Raw genomic sequence first — 19,484 nt, forward strand, 5'->3', positions numbered from 1 at the left:
TATTTGTTATTCATCAAATGGGCTGAAAATAACAGAAGTTATTCATTACTATACTATGAATGATTGGAATAAGTTTCAAGTAATTTGATTTATTTATGTGGTTTTTATTGAATTTTATAACGTTGGTGGTCCTCGTGGACAAAAATGACCCCAAAGTACAAAGTGTTGCAAAGAGCCGTATTTTCACACCATACTGTTTTCAAACATCTTTGATCTTGGATCACTGATGTGTGGGGTCAAGCACTGGTCATAACAACCACAACAGGCAGCACAATGAGGAGGCAGGTGCTCTATATTCAATGAAATTTTATTTATACAGCGCCAAATCACAACAACAGCCGCATCAAAGTGTTTCGTATTGTAAGGTAGACTCTACAATAATACATACACAGAAAGTATCCTCAAAAGCCTCCATTGCACTGGAGATTTGCATACTTTGATGAGCATACTTGTTTTTACCATGTTGTGCAAAGCAATGACCAGTAGGACAAAGCACATATTGTCCTCTAGTATAATGAGGAGGGAGAATCAATGTTCAGGAAGATCCAGGGTTAGAAGATATAGAAAATATTGTCAATATTTAGAGCACATGCTACCCTTTCTCTGAAAAAGCACATCAGCCACCTGCAGAAGTGGAAGAAGGCTATGAAGTGAAGAAAAGTGATGAAGAATCTGAACTATGTTCAAGTAGGTTCTCAGGCATCCAGGACATGGTAGTCTGAGGAGCTTGGAGAGAAAGTGACTGGGCTTCTTGAAGTTTCTTGAATTTTCAGAATGTGAAACTGAAATAGAAGATGTGTCAGAGGACTACACATCATCCATTTCAATTATGATGAAGACAAAGAATCAAGCAGGAAAGAGGAATCAGCTGAGACAGAGGAATATTTGCAGTAACGTGAGGAAACACTGATCTGGTCTTCTAACCTTCCCAGTGACAGACGATGCATGACTCTCATGTGCCTCAGAGAAAGATGATCTACCACAGTCCAAGCACATGTGCCAGGTCCCATACTCCTTCAGTGGCTTTTCTACTCGAGTACTGAAAGCATTATACACAGTGTATTCTGCTTGTATTCTGCTTTTTAACGTTCACATGCCAATGGATGCATCAGAGACCAAGTTGGGGTTCAGTAACTTGCCCAAGGACACCTTGGTAAGAACTCCAGACTAGAGCACACAGAGATTGAACCAACAACCATCCAATTAGCAGATGACCTGCTCTACAGCCAACTCAATGATGAACAAGGAGGGACAACAAGAGAGGAAGAAAAATGGACCGAATGCAGCTGTAGGCATATGTGGGTGTGTTGATTCTTACTGCCGTGCATCCAGTAGAGTCGCTACGGCCAGTTTATGACATCCTGAGTCTGGTAGAGAAGTTTTCATGCTGACACAAGATTAATCATAGAAGCACAAAAAGGACATAATTTCTTGATAAAGACACAATAGATGATCGTCGTTCATGACACAAACGTGCTCCCATTTGAGGTGTATGATGTGTGTTGGTGTTGACTTGACTTGAAACACAAGTGGGTGTTCCTCCTGCTGTGATGTAAGATCCTGGTACTGATGTGGCTGTATGAGCACCAAGTCCCCTTCAGAGGACTCTGTCCCCTCCAACAGAACATCCAAGTAAACCAGGGAACTTTGAGACAAAAACATGGGCAGCATGTGATGCAGGTCCAGCTGTACATGGAACATGCTCGTGTGCGATGGCAAACCGTCTGTCCTGCAGTCAGGACACGAGTTGTCCCTAACATTGCAGGTTTCCAAAAGAAAACAATCACCTGTAACAGCTTGTTTACTGTATATGACCCTTGGCCTGCAACTGCAGAAAGAATGCTGTCCATGATGGGACCAGTGCAGAGGAATAAACCTGAGCTTCCTCCTGCACTTGGGTCAAATATGGACACGCCTTGGTCCTCATGAAAGTTTGCCTTCACTCAGACTCATGCCCTCCTACCATGACAAAATATAGAAAACTGTCAGGCAATGAGTTGGAATAAAGTTGAATAAAACCTTGAAACACAGAGATGGATGATATTTTATACTTGTTGCTTCAAAGCAAACGGGGTCATTTTTGAGCCCTGAGGACCACATGTGATTATGTGCTGCCATTTAAAATTTATAAATGGTTCAAAAAAAGAATTCTCACTAAAGTTCAACATACAGCACTCTGTATGTTGAACTTTAGTGAGAATTCTTTTTTTAAATTTTTTTTAAATATTTAATTTAATTAAATATTTAATTTTCTTGTTTTATTTTCGCTAAAAAACAGGGTGTATTTTTTGTAAACAAGGTCTGGTGGCCCTAAAATGTAAAATGTTGGGTAAATTATGTGTTAATGTGTTGGTCTTAAGTAAAACTAAGGTGTAACACTGAATTGATTGACAATTTATACTTTATACTTTAAAAAAACAGTCAAATGAAGTGGGGACATTTTTGACCCCTGAGGACCACCAGTGTGATTATTTGCTGCCATTAAAAATTTATAAACGCTTGAAAAAAAACTTTCTCACTAAAGTTCAACATACAGCACTCTCTAGTTATTCAGATAGTCAAAATTATCTAAACAATTAAATATTTAATTTTCTCAATTTGTTTTCGCTAAAAAACAGGGTTTATTTTTTGTAAAGAAGGTCTGGTGGCCCTAAAATGTAAAATGTTGAGTAAATTTTGTGTTAATGTGTTGGTCTTAAGTAAAACTAAGGTGTAACACTGAATTGATTGACAATTTATACTTTATACTTTAAAAAACAGTCAAATGAAGTGGAGACACTTTTGACCCCTGATGGCTCGCATTGTATGCAAATCGGGAGGACATCACAAGGGCTAATAAGGGTAAATCTTTTACCACTCGTTAGTTCTCTGCAGTGGGCTGTTTATGATTATTCAGTCCGTTAACAATCCCTTTTCATTACAATAATAAATGTTTTTGATTCATTTAGACCACCATTGGGGGGAAAAAAGACAAATGATTTACTTTTTAAACTTTTAGCACCAATAAAATGGAACAGTTGTCAAGTGGAAATGTCCAGTAGCTATGAAGACACACAGGCCATTTTGAATCCTACCTGTGTTTGTACAAATGCTTAAGTTTAGCCTGTTTTGATAACAAATGAAGCTTAAAAAAAGGCCTGTTCCCATTTTAACTAAACTAAACCTTACCTAATCAAAAACAGCCATTTTATAGGCTAAAGTTCAGCTGTAGAAATCCATGTCCATGCACTCTTCCATTCCCCATTTTCCTCTCTGACTTTTCATTTTTGGATTTGTAGTACACAACATACTTGCGTTTATATAGTAGTTTTCTAGTCTTATTAGCCACTCGAGCACTTTAGACTAAAATTCACATTATAAAGCTTTTTCACTCTGTACACTTTTATCATAGCCAGTTAGAGTCACCACTTAACCTAACATGTATGTGTGTAGACTGTGGGAGGAAGCCAGAGGCAAAGGGAAAACATGCAAAGTGCACACAGAAAGCACATTTGACAGAGATGAAAAATCTTAATGCAGAACTACATCTCTCAGCTCTTACGAGATATCATATGATTACTTCTTCTTTTTTTTTTTTTGTGGCCTTGAAGAGTTGCAGAGTAAGAGAGCGGATATCTCTCTTGGTATTAGATGTACTGAAGTGCTGGGAAAAGACTAAGCTTGACCTCTTCACCACCTATATATGCATATATAGTAAAAATAAGCCTCTGCATAATTGAATATTGTATACTTCCATTTCATACTCGGTTGATTAAACAACACGTGGATATTGTTTGCTTCCCGGTGTCTCTATTCAGTAGTAACCTTCATCTGCGGTAAAACTTTTTCCAGCATTTATTTAGTGCATGGTACTGTGGGAGAGTGGATTCCATCGACTCCATTGAACCGGTGATTTTTTTTATTTTCTTAGGCCAATTTATAAATCACTACTTTATAGAGCTATTGCCAAAATTAAGTCTGATTTTTAACTATTTTTTATTAACTTGTTAAAAAAATACATGCAACAAACCACAAGAGTCTATAAATAAAGTTATCATTTTCATTTAGGTTAAATGGCCTTTGAATTAAAACACAAATTTTATAATTTAGTCCAAAGCATATATGCATTAAGTAATTTCAGTCATCCATAAATGAAGTGAGTCAGTGTTAATTATGTGTAAATAACCTCATCAGTTACACCCTCAGCCTTGCAGAGCAGCAGAGAAATATACATTAACTTATGAGTAGTTTTGAGTAAAGTAAGCATTAATGCTGTTAAACCTGGGCTAATCCAGTTTGTACATTTTATTTATTCTCATATGACATGAAGGGAATACATGAACAAAAAGTACTGTTAGCAGTGTTAGCTTGTATTTTTGCCTTTAATATTTGCATTTCTATTTTGCTTAAATACATAAACAAACATATCTCAGTAAAATCTTGGTTCATCGAGTCCAGGTGGAAATCTGGATTGATAGTTGTCAATAAAGACTGTAATTTGTCAGATTATTGAGAGAAGAGAAGGAATAGGTATTCATCGTGTTGAAAATGTCGCAGATCATCATAGCAATGTGGAAAATTATGAGGTTATTTTTGCCCTCTTGGTTTCCTGTCTCCTTCATCCAGGTCAACCACCACTCCTGGCCACAGCTCAGTCTCCACAGCCCTCCACCTCAGCCCCTGCTTCAGGCTCCGGGGGCCAGATAGTAACTGCCATCTACCCTCCTTCACCTAGCGTCACCATGGCAACAGGGGTGGTCTCCATGGCAGCAGTACCCCCCAGCGTGGTCTACTCTGTCTCCAGCCCGTCGAGCGCTTCTCCCCACATCCTGCCCAAACACACAGCAACCCCCTCCATCATCACGCACCCACATCCGGACAGACAGACTGACAGGCACCTGCCTGCGGACAGACCTGCGGATCGACAAACTGACAGGCAGACGGAGAGGCAGGCAGAACTGCTGACACATTCGGAAAGACAGCTTGAGAGGCAGACGCAGCCCTCCAGCAGCTCAGCGGCGCCTCCCAGTGGCTCTGCTGGCTCCATAAGGCCCTGCAGTCCTTCGCTTCAGATCCAAACACCCGGTACAACTGCACCCACTGTTTTTTAACCTGCCACTAAAGTTCACTGCTTGAATGAGTGAGCGAATACTTTCATTCATAAGTATTTTTATTTCTTTTCTTTTTTACAGGAAGCACACCAGGCACACCCAAACTCACCCTGCTTCCAGTCAGGGTCCCACAGAAAGTGAAGGCAACAGTGGCCACCATTCCCGTAGGCAGCTATGAAGGAGGAGGCCGAGGGAAGGAGAGAGAGCGTGACAAAGACAAGGAGCGAGAGCGGGAGCGAGAAAAGGAGAGGGAAAGGGAAGCTGCAGCCAACAGTCATTTTGCCTTTGATCTTGAACCGCCGGGGCAGACGGCGTCTCCATCAGCACATCCCACAGAGGAACCAGCATCCTCACTGGAGGGCTCCAGTGCTGGAGACTCCTCTGACTCAAGAAACAGGGAAAGCACAACCGCCAAAGAGGTGAGGGAGCATCACATTCTGGCTTTTACTTCAAACACTACCAGAATAAAGTACTGAGCCGTAGTGCACGTGTAGTGCCTCTGTGTTCTTGAATAAAATGCCTGTATTGAATTTCCTGTGCAGGCTGGGTGGAAGGAGTCCCTCCCCTCCTCTCCTCTCCCTCCTCCATCAGCCACAGAGCCCGCCCTGCCACCTCCACAGACTGACAAAGAATGTCCCACACCCAAAAAGGTCAAAGCCCGCCCACCACCTCTGAAGAAGACCTTTGACTCTGTTGACAAGTGAGTTAATGCCTCTGTAAACCTCTGTGTTTGAATTATTGATGGACGGTGTATATATACTGTGTATTCTGTCTTTGTGTGTGTGTTGGACTGGAAGGGTGTTGTCAGAGGTGTACTTTGAGGAACGATTTGCCGAGCTGCCAGAGTTTCGACCCGAGGAGGTTTTGCCGTCACCGACTCTGCAGAGCCTGGCCACCTCACCTCGTGCCATTCTGGGGAGCTATCGCCGCAAGAGGAAGAACTCAACAGGTCACACAAAGCACTTTGGGATACTTTGAGGCTGGTGTCTGTAGAGCAGTTTCTTTGGCTTTCTGCTGATAATTCCTGGACTTCAATAGTGCATTATAATTTTTACTTTAACATCTAAACTGTTGAAAATAATGCTCATTTTATTTATATCTCTCATTGTGTTTGCTTGGATTTAAATTGTCTCCCTTCTGCTTCTAGATTTAGACTCTGCTACAGACGAGCAAATCTCCCCAAAGAGGAAGAGTCGGCGGCGTTCCAGCTGTAGCTCCGAGCCCAGCACGCCTAAAAGTGCCGCTAAATGCGAGGGGGACATCTTCACCTTTGACAGAGCAGGTAGAGCACACAGAACAGCAAGGACAAGATGCAATATTCTCATATACTTAAAGTGGACCTGTCACTTCCAGCTTTGCATGATTCACAGTTCAGAATTAGTGCAGACTAAAACAAGCTGATTTAGCTCCTCCCACTTAAGCCAGTTTTCTTCTCATTGGCTGCCTGTCACACACAGATCAGAGCAGGTGGGGCTCCTGTGATCACAGGCAGAAATTAGATCTCTGTTCTCAGTAACATCATAAAGACAGGAAATTAGAAAGACTGTCTATACCTATGGCCTTTATAGCAGTACGAAGCCTGAGCTTTAGGTTCACAAGGTTCAGTAATCTCTACAGTTCGATCATACCGTTGTCCTCCTTGGTGATAGCTGGTAGCTAACACCATCGTTACTGGGGTGAACAGGAAGTAGGTTAAAGTACCCTTTTAAAGAATCGTTGTTCACATTCTGTAATGCCTTAAAAAAATTACATTTAAAAATCAATTCAACTCTTATCAGGATCATAAAAAATAATCTATTTTAATGCATTAATGGGGAAATTAGCTAAAAATCAATGGTAGGCTATTGCTGATCACACTGAATATTATCCCTAATTTTTTACACGCTAACCTCATTATTTTAAACTTGCCTGTTTTTAATATGAACATGCACTATTGTAACAGTGGTATGTACAAGACAGTTAAGCATGATACTGTAGGTCTCCTTTAATGTTAATAGTTCATAGTGAGCTGTGATGCCTGTCTTGATGTAGAAATGTAACGAGAGGGTTAAGGATTAATGAAGAGCTTGTTTTTAGGTGGGGATTTTTATCTTTTGTGTATTGATGACCTCCTTTTTAAATTCATTTAATTCGTTATTATTCAATGTCACTGTGATGTTAAAATTAATTCAAATTCCTCTCAGGGATCTAATGGTTTATAATCTCCAGCTTCTTTCCCAGCACCAGATGGAGAAGACATCTTGACTGAACTGGAGTTTGATAAGGTGCCGTACACTTCCCTGCGCCGAACGCTGGACCAGAGGAGAGCACTGGTCATGCAGCTGTTCCAGGAGCAGGGCTTCTTCCCATCAGGTAAGACGCACCCACCAACCTTTCTCTCTCTCACACACACAGTCACAGATTTCTGGTTCTTCATTCTGGTTGTAACTTCCTGGTGATTTCATCTTTTGTCTACAGCTCAGGCCACTGCAGCCTTCCAGACGAGATACTCAGATATATTCCCCACCAAGGTGTGTCTGCAGCTGAAGATCAGGGAGGTGCGGCAGAAGATCATGCAGACAGCTGCTCCTTCCGACATCTCTATTTTAGGCGGCTCAGACTCAGCCGGCTCCATCGCTGGACCTTCTGGGTCTCAGTCAGGGGAAGGATCTTTGAGAGCGGGTGGAGACCCACAGGATGAAGACATGGAACACGGGACAGAAGCGAGCCCGGAGGATCCTCATGATTCACATGATTCTTCTAGATGAGGGGAGCCGGCGAGTTCAATTGACCCAACCGGTGTCTGTGTGCCACCTCCCCCTATGCACTTTTCCTTATCAATAGTCTCCACTCTGCTCTTGCCAGATCACGATTTCTTCCCATCATCGGCATTCGAATTCTGAGAGTGAGAGACATTTGTATGCAATGTCGGGACCTATTTTTTTTAATAATCTGTGACCATTGTACCAAAAAATAAACAAAAAATTTAAAAAGAACATCTTAAAAACCAGTGGCACAAAAACCACCACACATACACCCTGGAAAACTTTGAATTCTCACACTTGAATTAGCACTCTGTATTAACCCACCTTGGAGAAAGCTCCCATTGATGCCAGTAAACGAAGGACCATTGTGTACAGCTGCACTCATTTGCCTTGAAGAAGAAAGTCTTCCCGTTTTGGAGGGAGAAACACGCTCAACCCTTTCTGAGACAGTGAAAAGCGGGCGGTTTTAAGAGAAGACGTCGTAGGGTTTGATATTTGTTTTGTTTTTAATAGTTTTAGAGGAGTAAAAGCAGTTCAGTACCTGCTCGAGGAACAAACCTGTACCTAGTGACTAACTGTTGTGAGCTCGTCTTTGTTTTTCTGCTGACATTCGGGGGCTGGGCCCTCAACAGCCAGAATTGATTTGAATTTGACAAGTTGTTGCAGTGGACCTGGAAAAGTTCTTGTGGGGGGGGGTCCACTCATATGTAGACCTTCAGGAGAGGCCTACTGGGAGTGACTGAAAAACTGACTGAAATTTAAGTGGACTTCTGGCAGTGCCATCATTCCTGCAGTTACCTGACTGGCCTCCTCCCTCCTCGCGACTGACCCTAGCACATGCCAGCGGGTAGGGACGAGCATTCCTGTGCCTCTCATTCGCTAGCCATTGAAGGAAGGAATGTCAGAGTCATCGGGCACATCCAGGCTCTTACTCGTAGGACCTCGATCCTCTGTTGCCAAGCAGTTTTATTACCGTTTTGTTTTGGGGTTTTTTTTAAAGTAATTTGATTTGTATTTAACATTGTCATATTCACTTTGTTGTTGTACTATTCCTATGGTTACTATTATTATTATTATTATTACTACTACTACTCATATCATTGCAGTGAATCCCTGTCCTTAGTTCTTTTTATCATTGCGGGCAGATGTTTCCTTTCTTTCTGTTTTTTTGTTTTTATATACTTTTGGAGGCAGGTGAGAGATGCTGCTCCACACCTGTACAGTTCCTCCGTTGTAGTCTTCCCTTGGCTGGCGTCTCACCTCAGCAAGGACCTGCGGTGCAGTTAATCTTTTTTCTTTTATTCTTTTATTATTCGTTTTAACAGAGACAGACCTGACGTGGACCTTTATATTCATTCAGCAGTAATAAGCCGTATGGTTTTTAGACAACCTACACCCACCCCTCCAGCAATGCCTCTCTGTCCCTCGATAAGTTTGACTCTATAGCCTCAACGTACATCTCCTTCCTCCACCCCTTTCCTCCCCTCCTTCCTCCCTTTGTCACTTTATTGCTCTTTCTAGACCTCCCTTTTTTAGGCCGGGTGGAGAGAAACCCGGGGGAAGTGACGGGAGGGTGACAAATCAAAGAGCGCTGGGTGGATATAATACTGGTTGTGTCTTTGTGCAAGACTTGGTTGTGTTGTAAATAATTACTGTAGAGTCAGTAGACTCGTTATATTATTGATAAGGAAAACTGTCATTGAACATAAGTTGACTTTTAAGGCACCATTACTGAAGGTAAAACACATGAAATGGGAAAAAAAGCAACTATAATAAATATGGCTATTAATGTTTTTGTGTTTTACTCCTTGTTTTGCTGTTCCAGTATGCAGGAGAGGAATTTATATAAATTAAGTTTGTATCTGTATCTTTCAGTATGCAAATAAAAATAGGTGTTCAATTAAAGTGATTTTATTGCTGGCATTGTGAAAAGTGGGGTTTTATGGACGATAGATCAGTGGCAGATTAAAGGAAAAACTCAAAGGCACAGTTTTAAGACCATAAACCTTTTTTTCAGCAGGGTTTAAGACTGGGTGTAAACTGTCTGGGAACCAAACATGGTGAGGTGCTGGATGACCTTATACCTTTAGCAGGACAACAGTGCTGCTTAGGATGGAGCTTCAAAGTCTCAAACTCCACAGGAGGGATGGAGCGCCAGATTTGCAACATATATTCCCTCATTTGTTGTTTTTATCATGGAAGTGTTCAAATCAGTCATCTTTAAGGTTTTCCTGCACAGAGTAAGGATTCAGGCGAGGTGGTTTGAACTTCTAACTCCCTAACTATGTGATGATATTCATTTTCCAAGTGGGAGAAGGCCCTGGGCTAGATCCAGGACATGCTGGCGAGTTTTTAAGTGCTGTCAAACTCTCTGAGCACCAAGCTTCTCCTTCATACCTTTCCTTGACCTTATTTGTCATCGAGATTGAGCTGGAGGAGGTGGCTGGGGAGAGGGAGGTGTAGGTATCCCTAATTAGACTGCTCCCGCTGTGACAGGACCTGGATAACCATCAGAAGATGGATGAATGAATGAATGAATGAATGAATGAATGGGGAGAAAAAATGTTGCAGCCAGAGCCACAGGAAAACCAGCAGAGTTGTAATAAAGTAAATGTTTTTAAACCTGTTTATTTGAGAATATTCCACTTTTTTGTCAGATTGCTGTTGAACGCAACTCATGCAAAGACACCTCAGCCTGTTTCATTGCAGGTTATTATGAACAACTTCAGAGACCCAAAACATGTCAGTGAAAAACCCAAATCAGAGTCACGAGATCTCCTGGCTGTCCACGCTCTATTTGCTCTTAAATTTCTCCCACCAACGATGTGAGAAGAGCGGGCGAGGTGAAGGGGATTTCCCTAAAATATGTGTGCCACAATGGCATCGTAAACTTTTGTTATGACCCAACTACCGCTGTACTTATGATGTACTTTATATTTTAGGGGTACTTTTAATTGCACATTTGATCATCTTAAAAATAAATAATGGACTGGCTGTTTGAAGAGACCACCTCCCATCGTGGTTTGTAAATTCCATTTCCCTTGTTCTGGGTCACAGGCAGGAGGACGGAGAAGAGGAGTCGCAGATTAGAAAAATGGGGAATGTGATGAACACTTATGATCTTAAAAAAAAAGATTTATTAACAAGCTGACCAAACATTTAAACAGAGGAAAACAAAATCACATCCAAATGATGAAATATACCATTAATAATACAAATACGATCTGTGGCACAACCAGTAGTCCTTATTCATCACCAACAGCAAATCCTTTATTTCAGTGAACATCGTTTCATTAGATTTTAATGCCGAGCCATCTCAGAGGTCACTAAAAGAGGGGAGGAGGCGTACTTTGGTCTGTTTGCCAAAACTATTTCATCTCTTGTTTAAGCACTCTTATCTAGTCGTTCATTAGCTGGTTTCAGTACTCAAGTCTCCTCCTCACAGTAGTCGATTAGTCTTTAAGTCACAATTAGCACTCGTGAAAGCTTTTAAAGGTAAACTTATTTTTTGGTGATTCAGAGGAGCTGCAGTCCGTCCACGGCGACCGTGTCCATGGCGAGTCCGTTCTCCAAAGCTGTGTGATAAATCTCCAGGGCCTGCTCCAGGGGCAGCACTGCTCCCTCGCTGGTCTCAATGATGGCGATCGTCTCCCCGAATTCATTACACATGATGGTTGGTGCCTGTGAGGAGGGAAATTTGAAATATCAATATAGACTGACCTCAACATGTGAACCTTTACCTGTGTTAAAAAGCATAAAAACAGGCCTCATCTAAACCAGATTAAAATTTAAGATTAAAACAGATTAAAAAGGGGGGAAATCATCTCTTACCTGCTGTAGATCAGAGGACTGGATCTGGATGACCTGAGGCTGCCCGTTGGATACTTCCACGGCCGAAGCGTCCACCACGGCCACGGCAGAACTGACCTCCAGGGCGGCTTGAGCAGCGGCCTCCTCGTCCAGCCTCTGCTGCCTCACGTGGGTCTTTTTGTGGTTCCTCAGGTTAGAGAAGGTCTTGAAGGCTTTGCCACACAGGGGGCACACGTGCGGCCGCTCGCCTGTGTGCGTTCGACGGTGCTCTGCCAGGTGCATGCTCTGGATGAAACCCTTTCCGCAGATCTCGCAGCGGAACGGCCTTTCACCCGAATGCGTGCGCAGGTGTTCTCGCAGGTGCGTGTTCTGACGGAAGCGCTTTCCGCACACTTGGCAGGGGAACGGACGTTCACCTGTGTGGACCCGCTGGTGAAGCGCCACTCCGGAGGACGACACAAACAGTTTGCCACAGAGGGGACACTGGTGAGCTTTGGGCCTCTTCCCCGGGGTGCACCGTGGCCGCCCAGGCCCCAAGGTGAAGTGGCTCAGCCTGTGAAGTCGTAGATTGGCGGGAGAATTGAGCTTCTTCCCACAAACGTTGCAATCCAGGCTCCCTCTCACATGGCTGGATGAATCCCCGGACTCGGACGTTGAGGTGGAGGGCTCCGAGGTCAGATCTTTCCCTGCATCTGCTTGGCTGCCATTCTCTTTGCCCTCCTCTGACTCTTTAGCTGCCTGGACCAGCCCGGGGTGCTCCTGCAGGCAGTGGCTTTCTCGCTGCCTATTGGTCAGGAAGCCAGCCTCACAGTGAAAACAGGGAAAAGGTGCTGGAGATCCCGGATGCTGTGTGAAGCGATGTGCTGCCAACTTAGTGGGCCAGCGGAAAGTGGCGGGACAGTCTGGGCAGCTCAGCGTGGCTGCGCTCGAGTGAAGCAGGCTGTGCTGACGGAGGTTAGACGACTGCGAGAAGGAGCGGTGGCAGACGTCGCAGCGGTACGGCCGCACGCCCGAGTGGATGAGGTTGTGCCTCGTCAGGTTGGCAAGAGATGAGAAGGTTTTGCCGCAGTCCGAGCACTGGAAGGGCCTCTCGCCGGTATGCGTGCGTATGTGGTTTCGCACGTGGATCTGCTTCTTAAAAGACTTTCCACACATGCCGCACACAAAGCTGCGCTCGGGAACGTGGGATTTGCGTCGGTGTTGTACGAGCTGCAGTTGCGAGGTAAATGTTTTAGGGCACGAACGACAGGAAAAGGACCCCTTTTCCGATGGTGTAGCCGAGGCAACGTCTGCTTCGTCCATGGGGCTACAGGACACCGCCACACCCGCGTCACCCCCGGCAGCAGGCTCTGTAGCAGAGCCATCTTTCACCTGCTGCACATCATCAAGTTTTTCTTCACATGGCTCAGACACCTCCATGCTGTTTTCCCCCACCTTCTTCTCATCTTCACGTCTTTCTGCTTTGCTCTGAGGGCTTTGTCTAGTATCTCCCAATTTTACCGTGTCTTCCTCGGTGAGAGGAGCCAGCAGGTCTATTTTTGCCTCATCATTGGGGAAATACTTCTTCATTCTTGCTCTTTGTAGGATGGCAAGAGCAGAGGCAGACGCTCGTCTCGGAGCCGAGACCTAGAGAAGACAACAGGCACGCGTCAGATTGAAAAGTTGTTTTAACTTGGAAGTTTGTGGAGACAATAGGAAGGTGGTGTGCTGATTTTACTACCGCAGGGACAGGGATGGATGCTCCAGATGTGTCACGGTTGAGGTGGATTCGACGGTGGTAGAGATACTTGGTCATGTTAGTGAAGGTTTTATTGCAGAAATTACACTTATGAAGGGGGTCTGCAGTGTGGGACTTCCTACAAGAAATCAGGAGAAGGAGATAGAAATAACTAGATCTTAAAAAGTGTCTGGTCTCTTTCCAGAAATCATGAAAATAAACAAATAAATACACAAACCTTTGTGTTAGTTCCATGTAGGAACCATTTCCTTTCTACTATTTGCTTCTACCAACTAAAGAAATGAAGAGCGAGTTGAAGAAGACATCACTAATGCTTAGATCCTGTCACAAGCGTGAGGCTCTAGTCACAAGGTCATGAATGCTGTCTTTGTATAGACACAAAGTACTTCTATACAAAGCTCCCAGTTTTTTAAAGAGCAGTTAACCAATAAATGATCATCTTCAGAGAAATGGTTTATTCAAACTCATCTCAGTACAGAAACAATGTTAGTGAAGGTTACAAATGATCATCTTGACAGTGGACTCATCTCTGAGCTTGTCCTGCTAGACCTAAGTGCAGTGTTCGATACTGTTGACCATAATATTTTATTACAGAGATTAGATCGTGCTGATAAGATTTCAATTTGTTCATGTAAATTGGCAGTCCTCCTCAACAACTGAGATTAATTATGGAGTTCCAGAGGGTTCAGTGCTAGGTCCAATTTTATTAACATACATCCTTCCCTTGGGCAGTACTATTAGAAGGCATAGATAGCCAGCTTTAACTTATTTTTCATGGATAGATAAACTGCAGGAATGTCTCAAAGACGTAAAGACCTGGCTGACGTCTAATCTCCTGCTTCTAAATTCAGATAAAACTGAGGTTATCGTACTCGGCCTTCTCTTGGCCCCCAATAACACCGAAGAATGTTGCATTTATTCTTGACCAAACAAATATGCAGCACTGCTTTCTTCCATTTGTACAATATCTCTAAAGTTACAAATATCCTGTCTCAGAATGGTGCTCAAAAATGAGTTCACGCATTTATTACTTCCAGGCTGGACTACTGTAATTCTTTATTATCAGGATGTCCAAAAAACTCCCTGAAAAGCCTTCAGCTAATCCAAAATGCTGCAGTGAGAGTACTGACAAGGACTAGAAAGAGAGAGCATATTTCTCCCCTACTGGCTTCTCTTCATTGGCTTCCTGTTAAATCCAGAATTGAATTTAAAGTCTTGCTCCTCACATACAAGGTCTTAAATAATCAGGCCCCATCTTATCTGAATGACCTTGTAGTACCATATCACCCTATTAGAGCACTTCGCTCTCGCACTGCAGCCTTACTTTTTGTTCCTGGAGTGTTTAAAAGTAGAATGGGAGGGAGAGCCTTCAGTTTTCAGGCCCCTCTTCTGTGGAACCAGCTTCCAGTTTGGATTCGGGAGACAGACACTATATCTACTTTTAAGATTATAGGCTTAAAACTTTCCTTTTTGCTAAAGCATATAGTTAGGGCTGGATCAGGTGACCCAGAATCCTCCCTTAGTTATGCTGCAATAGGCGTAGGCTGCTGGGGGATTCCCATGATGCACTGAGTATTTCTTCTTCAGTCACCTTTCTCACTATGTGTTAACAGACCTCTCTGCAGTGAATCATACTTGTTATTAATCTCTGTCTCTCTTCCACAGCATGTCTTTTGTCCTGTCTTCTTCCTCTCTGCCCAACCGGTCGCAGCAGATGCCGCCCCCCGAGCCCGATTCTCCCGGGGGTTTCTTCCTGTTAAAAGGGAGTTTTTCCTTCCCACTGTCGCCAAAGTACTTGCTCATAGGGGGGTCATATGATTGTTGGGGGTTTCTCTGTATGTATTATTGTAGGGTCTACCTTACAATATAAAGCGCCATGAGGCGACTGTTGTTGTGATTTGGCGCTATATAAATAAAACTGAACTGATAAAGTATATAGTTTGGCCTGGTTTAGGTGACCCTGAGTCCTCCCTTAGTTATGCTGCAGTTTATGATCCAGCAGCGGTAGTCGATCTGCAGTCTGGGAATGGCCTGTATACCTGCAGTGAGCTCTATTGTCAGATGGAGGCAGTTTATAAAATATGTGGTACAACCAGCCTTGAGGTAACTGCTGCTGTGAACTGGTGCTATATAATTAAACCTGAGTTGAATTTAAAGTGCTCACAACTAGGTTTGTGAAATTTTTCATGGGTTGTGAGAAGATATGCGAGGTTAATCAGAAGCCATACATTTCCATTCTATTCAAGAAAAAGGCAGAAAATTTCTGGGAAGTTCACCTCTCCATAATTCAGACTGACAAACAGCGCTACAGGTCAGAGACAAAACATTTGATTTTGGGGTGAAAGGTTTTTTGTCTGCCTTGGTGTTACCAAGCACTCACCTGTGCATGATCAGAGTCATCTCGGTGGTGTAGCCGTTGCCACAGTCCACACAAAGATATCGGGCCACGCCAGAGTGCGTGCGCATGTGCGTCTGCAGTGATGTGGCCTTCTTGAATACCTTCCCACACTCCGGACATTCGTGTGTTCCCTGTTCATGCACGCGCTTGTGAGCGGCCAGCCGGTTGACTGAGGTGAAAGTTCGGTTACAGAGCTCACACTGTTGGGGTTTAGCCCACACAGCAGTTTTTTTCTCTGCTCCTCTGATGCGTATGTCATCCACCTTCTCGGTCATCTCCTCCCTCCATCGCACCTCCTCAATGCCACTCATGACCCCTGGCTCGCCACTCTCTTTGTCCTGGCCCAGGAAGTGATCTCCCTGGTGTTGGAGGAAGTCCTCCGGTGTCTGGAAGAGAAGGGAGCACTCTGAGCATTCGTACGGGTGGATTACCACCACCTCTGTTGGCTCCTGCTGCTGGCTGTCAGGGTGGACACCTGGAGCCAGCCTCAACTCCAGTCTCTGGATGCCATTCTCCAGCTTTACTGAGGAGCTGTGGCCCACAGAGGGTAACAGAGCGGGCAGCTTGGAGCGCCGGCGACCAGGAGTGGTGGAGCTATCTGCCAGAGCTTGAGCTGTCAGGATCTGTAGGTGCATAGTGGCAGATCCTGGAGTCGGAGTTACAGGAGGCAGCAGAGAGGAGCGGGAGGGTGCAGCAGGTTTAGATGCAGAATGGTGTTTCCTCTGCTGTTGTTGCTGCTGCTGATGAGCGAGCACCTGCAAAACACACGGAAATGTTCAGAGAAAAAATTCAAAACAATTCCCACACCTGTGTGTCGTCTCAGGGTTTAAATCAAAGTACCTGAGCCAAGATTTCTCCAGCCTGCTGCTCACTCAACACGTAGTTCTGCACGTTGGTCAGTGGAGTGACGGTGCCGTCCGGCTGTAACATGTACTCCTGTTGCAAGGCAACAAAAACATGAATTTCTGAATTAAAAGCATCAAATGCACCACAAAATAAACAAAATTGACATTTTCTCCTTTCCTAAGTTCCTCTAATTATTAAATATTTGATATATTTTTGCAGATTGGATGTCTTGAGGCTTGACACAAGAACAGCAGAACTAGAACTACGGTCACAGGAACACACTGTGCTCAGACGTTCACATACATTCATCATGGATGTGAATGTCATGGTGGTTTCTGGCTTCTAATGATTTCTTTGAACTGTTCCGTTTCAGGGGTGGAATGACTTTAAAATCATATACATGTATGTTGTGCAAACTTAAATGCCCCTCATCAAGTCGCACTTCAACCAGATGTTTTTGGTTTTTCCATCATCGAGCGTCTGGCTGGATATTTGACCACTCTTCTTGGTTGGCTTCCTAGCACAGACCTGGCTTTTAAACTTAGTCAACAAATTTCCAATAGGACTGAGGTCAGAGCTTTGGGAAAACCATTCCAGAAGTTAGCCTGCTTTATCAATTTAAAGCCAGTTTTGAAGTGTGTTTGGGATCATTGTCCTATTGGAAAACCCAACTGCATCCAAGTTTCAAAGTCTAGCTGTTGGCTTTAGGTGAAGTTAAAAGAATTTGAAGGTAGTCCTCCTCCTTCAATATTCCATCCCCTTTGTGCAATGTTCCAGTACCAGTGGCAACTAAACAACCCCAGAGCATGATGCTACCGCCACCACCATGCTTCACAGTTGGCCTCACCATTACACCTCCAAACACACCCGGCCAAACACTTCAACTTTTGTCTTGTATTTGTAATAAGTATTTGGCTTGTCCATGTGGGCATCTGCAAACTTCATGGTTCCTGGGTTATTCCTGAACATCCTGACCAAATTTATCTAATGAAGGTAACAGTTTGGGAAATACCTCTAACTTATTTTATTATCTCAATCATCAGCACCAGAGTCTTTACCAGGATTGTCTGAAAGCCTGACAAAAGGAAATCCTGGCACAACCCACCCGCCCCACCCAAACAAACAAACAAAAAAACATAACCGCAATAACCCATTCACATTACACCATCTGTGGGACCAGCCTGGAGGGGAACCACATTGGTTCTTTTGTTTAATTATACATATTTGAGACATTAACAAATGGAACTACACCTGCCATACTAATGAGTAGAACACCAATTAATATTTTAACACTGTGTCACAGTGTGCTTTGGCTCTCTTACTGTGGTCTCGGTGTTACTGTGTGTGCTGCTCCTGCTGTGGGTCCGCCGGTGCTCCAGCCAGGTCTCAGGTGAGTCAAACAGAGCCAGGCAGTCAAGACACTGGTACTGCACAGGTCCCGCCACCTGGGCCTCTGATCCAGCTTCCTCCGCCTCCATAACCTCACACAGCTCTATACAATGGTCATAAACAAAGGTGGTTAGTGATGTCTTAAAGTAGCCATGTAAGTGAAGCACCAATATCCTAACACTCCAGTTTTTCATACATGATCAAAAACACAAATAAATCTCATACCTTGTTGCTCCACCTCAATTCCAACCTCTCTCATGTGCATCTCCTGGTGCTGCAACAGCTCCTCTGGGTTCATGAGGAGGCTCCCACACTCCAGACACTGGTACTGCTGACTCTGGCCCACCTCTGGGACACCGTGGATGGTCATGGCCTCCGTTACCTCACCCTCCCCTTCTCCTTCTTGGCCCATGTGGATCTGCTGATGGACCAGCACATCCTCCAGGGTGTTGAAGAGCTGGTGGCACTCGCTGCACATATACTGGTGCTCCACATACACTCCCTCCGCTTCCTCCTGTTGCTGCTGCTCAGCCATTATAGCAATGAGTTTGGGACAAGTGAGGCAGTAGCGAGTCCTACACTGAAACTTCACCTGTAGGAAACAAAATGTAAAACGAGAAAAGCCATAAACGTCTTATAATAAGGGATTTTCATTTTTACTTTTAATCTTTCGTGTAAACAAACAAACAGTAATACTCGTACACATATTAGGGAGAAAAGCCGGTTTCAAACAAGGCAATTTTCAGTCGTCAACCAAAATCAGGGCCTCTATCACAACACCAGGATCTTTTACGCTATATAAACTAACAAATCCCTGTCTGATATCCTCACAAATGTGATCCATATCAGTGTTTGCCGCGTGTGATGGCATATGGAGAGCTGTTGGCGGCGCTCCCTCCGATATTGCAGACCTGTTTCTCGGCACCGCGGTTTCCTGATGCCAGCTGCCCGCTTCGTCGGGCGGTCCGTCAGGCGGCGCTACCCACTTTTCCCCGAAGCTCTCCGGCTTCAACGGCCGGGCCCTTCTTCCCCCTTACCTCTCATTTACTCTCGTTGGACAATCCCTCGTGTAGTCATCACTCTTGGTCCACACGGCCTTTTGATTAATTTTTTTGTTAGGCTCTTCTCACCGTGGGTAATACTGAAATTAAAAAACTAACAAGCGTCCGCGGGAATTAACATTACAAAGCGTGTAATGAAACGTTTGCCCGCCGATCGCCTCCATTCTTGTGATACTGCGCCCCGCCCAATGCGGTAGCGTTAACATTTTAGACCCTGTGATTGGACAGGTTGATTGTCAATTACAAACTGCGATTGTTTCCCGGGGATTGTAGTTTTTTCAAAGTAGAAATACTTGTTTTTGTTTGGTTTTTGAGTACTTTCAACTTGTATTATTATTATTTTACTAAATCACTAAGTCTTGGTTTACTGGTTTATTTATGGTAACTATTTTTAAAAATATTACTCTT

At 43.9% G+C, this 19,484-nt stretch overlaps 2 protein-coding genes across 2 annotated transcripts in view; one reads left to right on the forward strand and one right to left on the reverse strand.

The window, feature by feature from the left end:
- cicb (capicua transcriptional repressor b) overlaps positions 1 to 9,766 on the forward strand; it is a 27,874-nt gene extending 18,108 nt beyond the window's left edge. Inside the window, exons 3-10 of the mRNA XM_080896836.1 lie at positions 966 to 1,153; positions 4,458 to 5,064; positions 5,172 to 5,509; positions 5,633 to 5,790; positions 5,888 to 6,039; positions 6,238 to 6,372; positions 7,299 to 7,442; positions 7,548 to 9,766. Coding sequence (XP_080752962.1) covers positions 966 to 1,153; positions 4,458 to 5,064; positions 5,172 to 5,509; positions 5,633 to 5,790; positions 5,888 to 6,039; positions 6,238 to 6,372; positions 7,299 to 7,442; positions 7,548 to 7,837 — 2,012 coding nt within the window. The 3' untranslated portion in view covers positions 7,838 to 9,766. The remainder of the gene's footprint in view (positions 1 to 965; positions 1,154 to 4,457; positions 5,065 to 5,171; positions 5,510 to 5,632; positions 5,791 to 5,887; positions 6,040 to 6,237; positions 6,373 to 7,298; positions 7,443 to 7,547) is intronic.
- A 698-nt stretch (positions 9,767 to 10,464) lies between these two features.
- Positions 10,465 to 19,464, reverse strand: znf526 (zinc finger protein 526). Its single transcript, XM_080897072.1, has 8 exons — positions 19,053 to 19,464; positions 18,241 to 18,607; positions 17,949 to 18,118; positions 16,621 to 16,716; positions 15,763 to 16,535; positions 13,365 to 13,500; positions 11,666 to 13,270; positions 10,465 to 11,515 (listed from the first exon to the last, which is right to left on the reverse strand). Exons 2-8 carry the CDS (start codon positions 18,548 to 18,550, stop codon positions 11,351 to 11,353), a joined length of 3,255 nt encoding a protein of 1,084 aa, XP_080753198.1. The 5' UTR covers positions 18,551 to 18,607; positions 19,053 to 19,464; the 3' UTR covers positions 10,465 to 11,350.
- Positions 19,465 to 19,484: the final 20 nt, after the last annotated feature.

The sequence above is a fragment of the Rhamphochromis sp. 'chilingali' genome (assembly GCF_963969265.1).
Source record: "Rhamphochromis sp. 'chilingali' genome assembly, chromosome: 11".
In the NCBI taxonomy this organism is placed as follows: Eukaryota; Metazoa; Chordata; class Actinopteri; order Cichliformes; family Cichlidae; genus Rhamphochromis; species Rhamphochromis sp. 'chilingali'.

Coding starts and splice junctions, on each gene's coding strand:
- znf526 (XM_080897072.1), bottom strand. CDS start 18,550: ATGGCTGAGCAGCAGCAACAGGAGGAAGCGGAGGGAGTGTATGTGGAG. Junction 18,119..18,240: donor AATTGAGGTGGAGCAACAAG/GTATGAGATTTA, acceptor ACCATTGTATAG/AGCTGTGTGAGGTTATGGAG. Junction 16,717..17,948: donor ACAGTAACACCGAGACCACA/GTAAGAGAGCCA, acceptor GCCTTGCAACAG/GAGTACATGTTACAGCCGGA.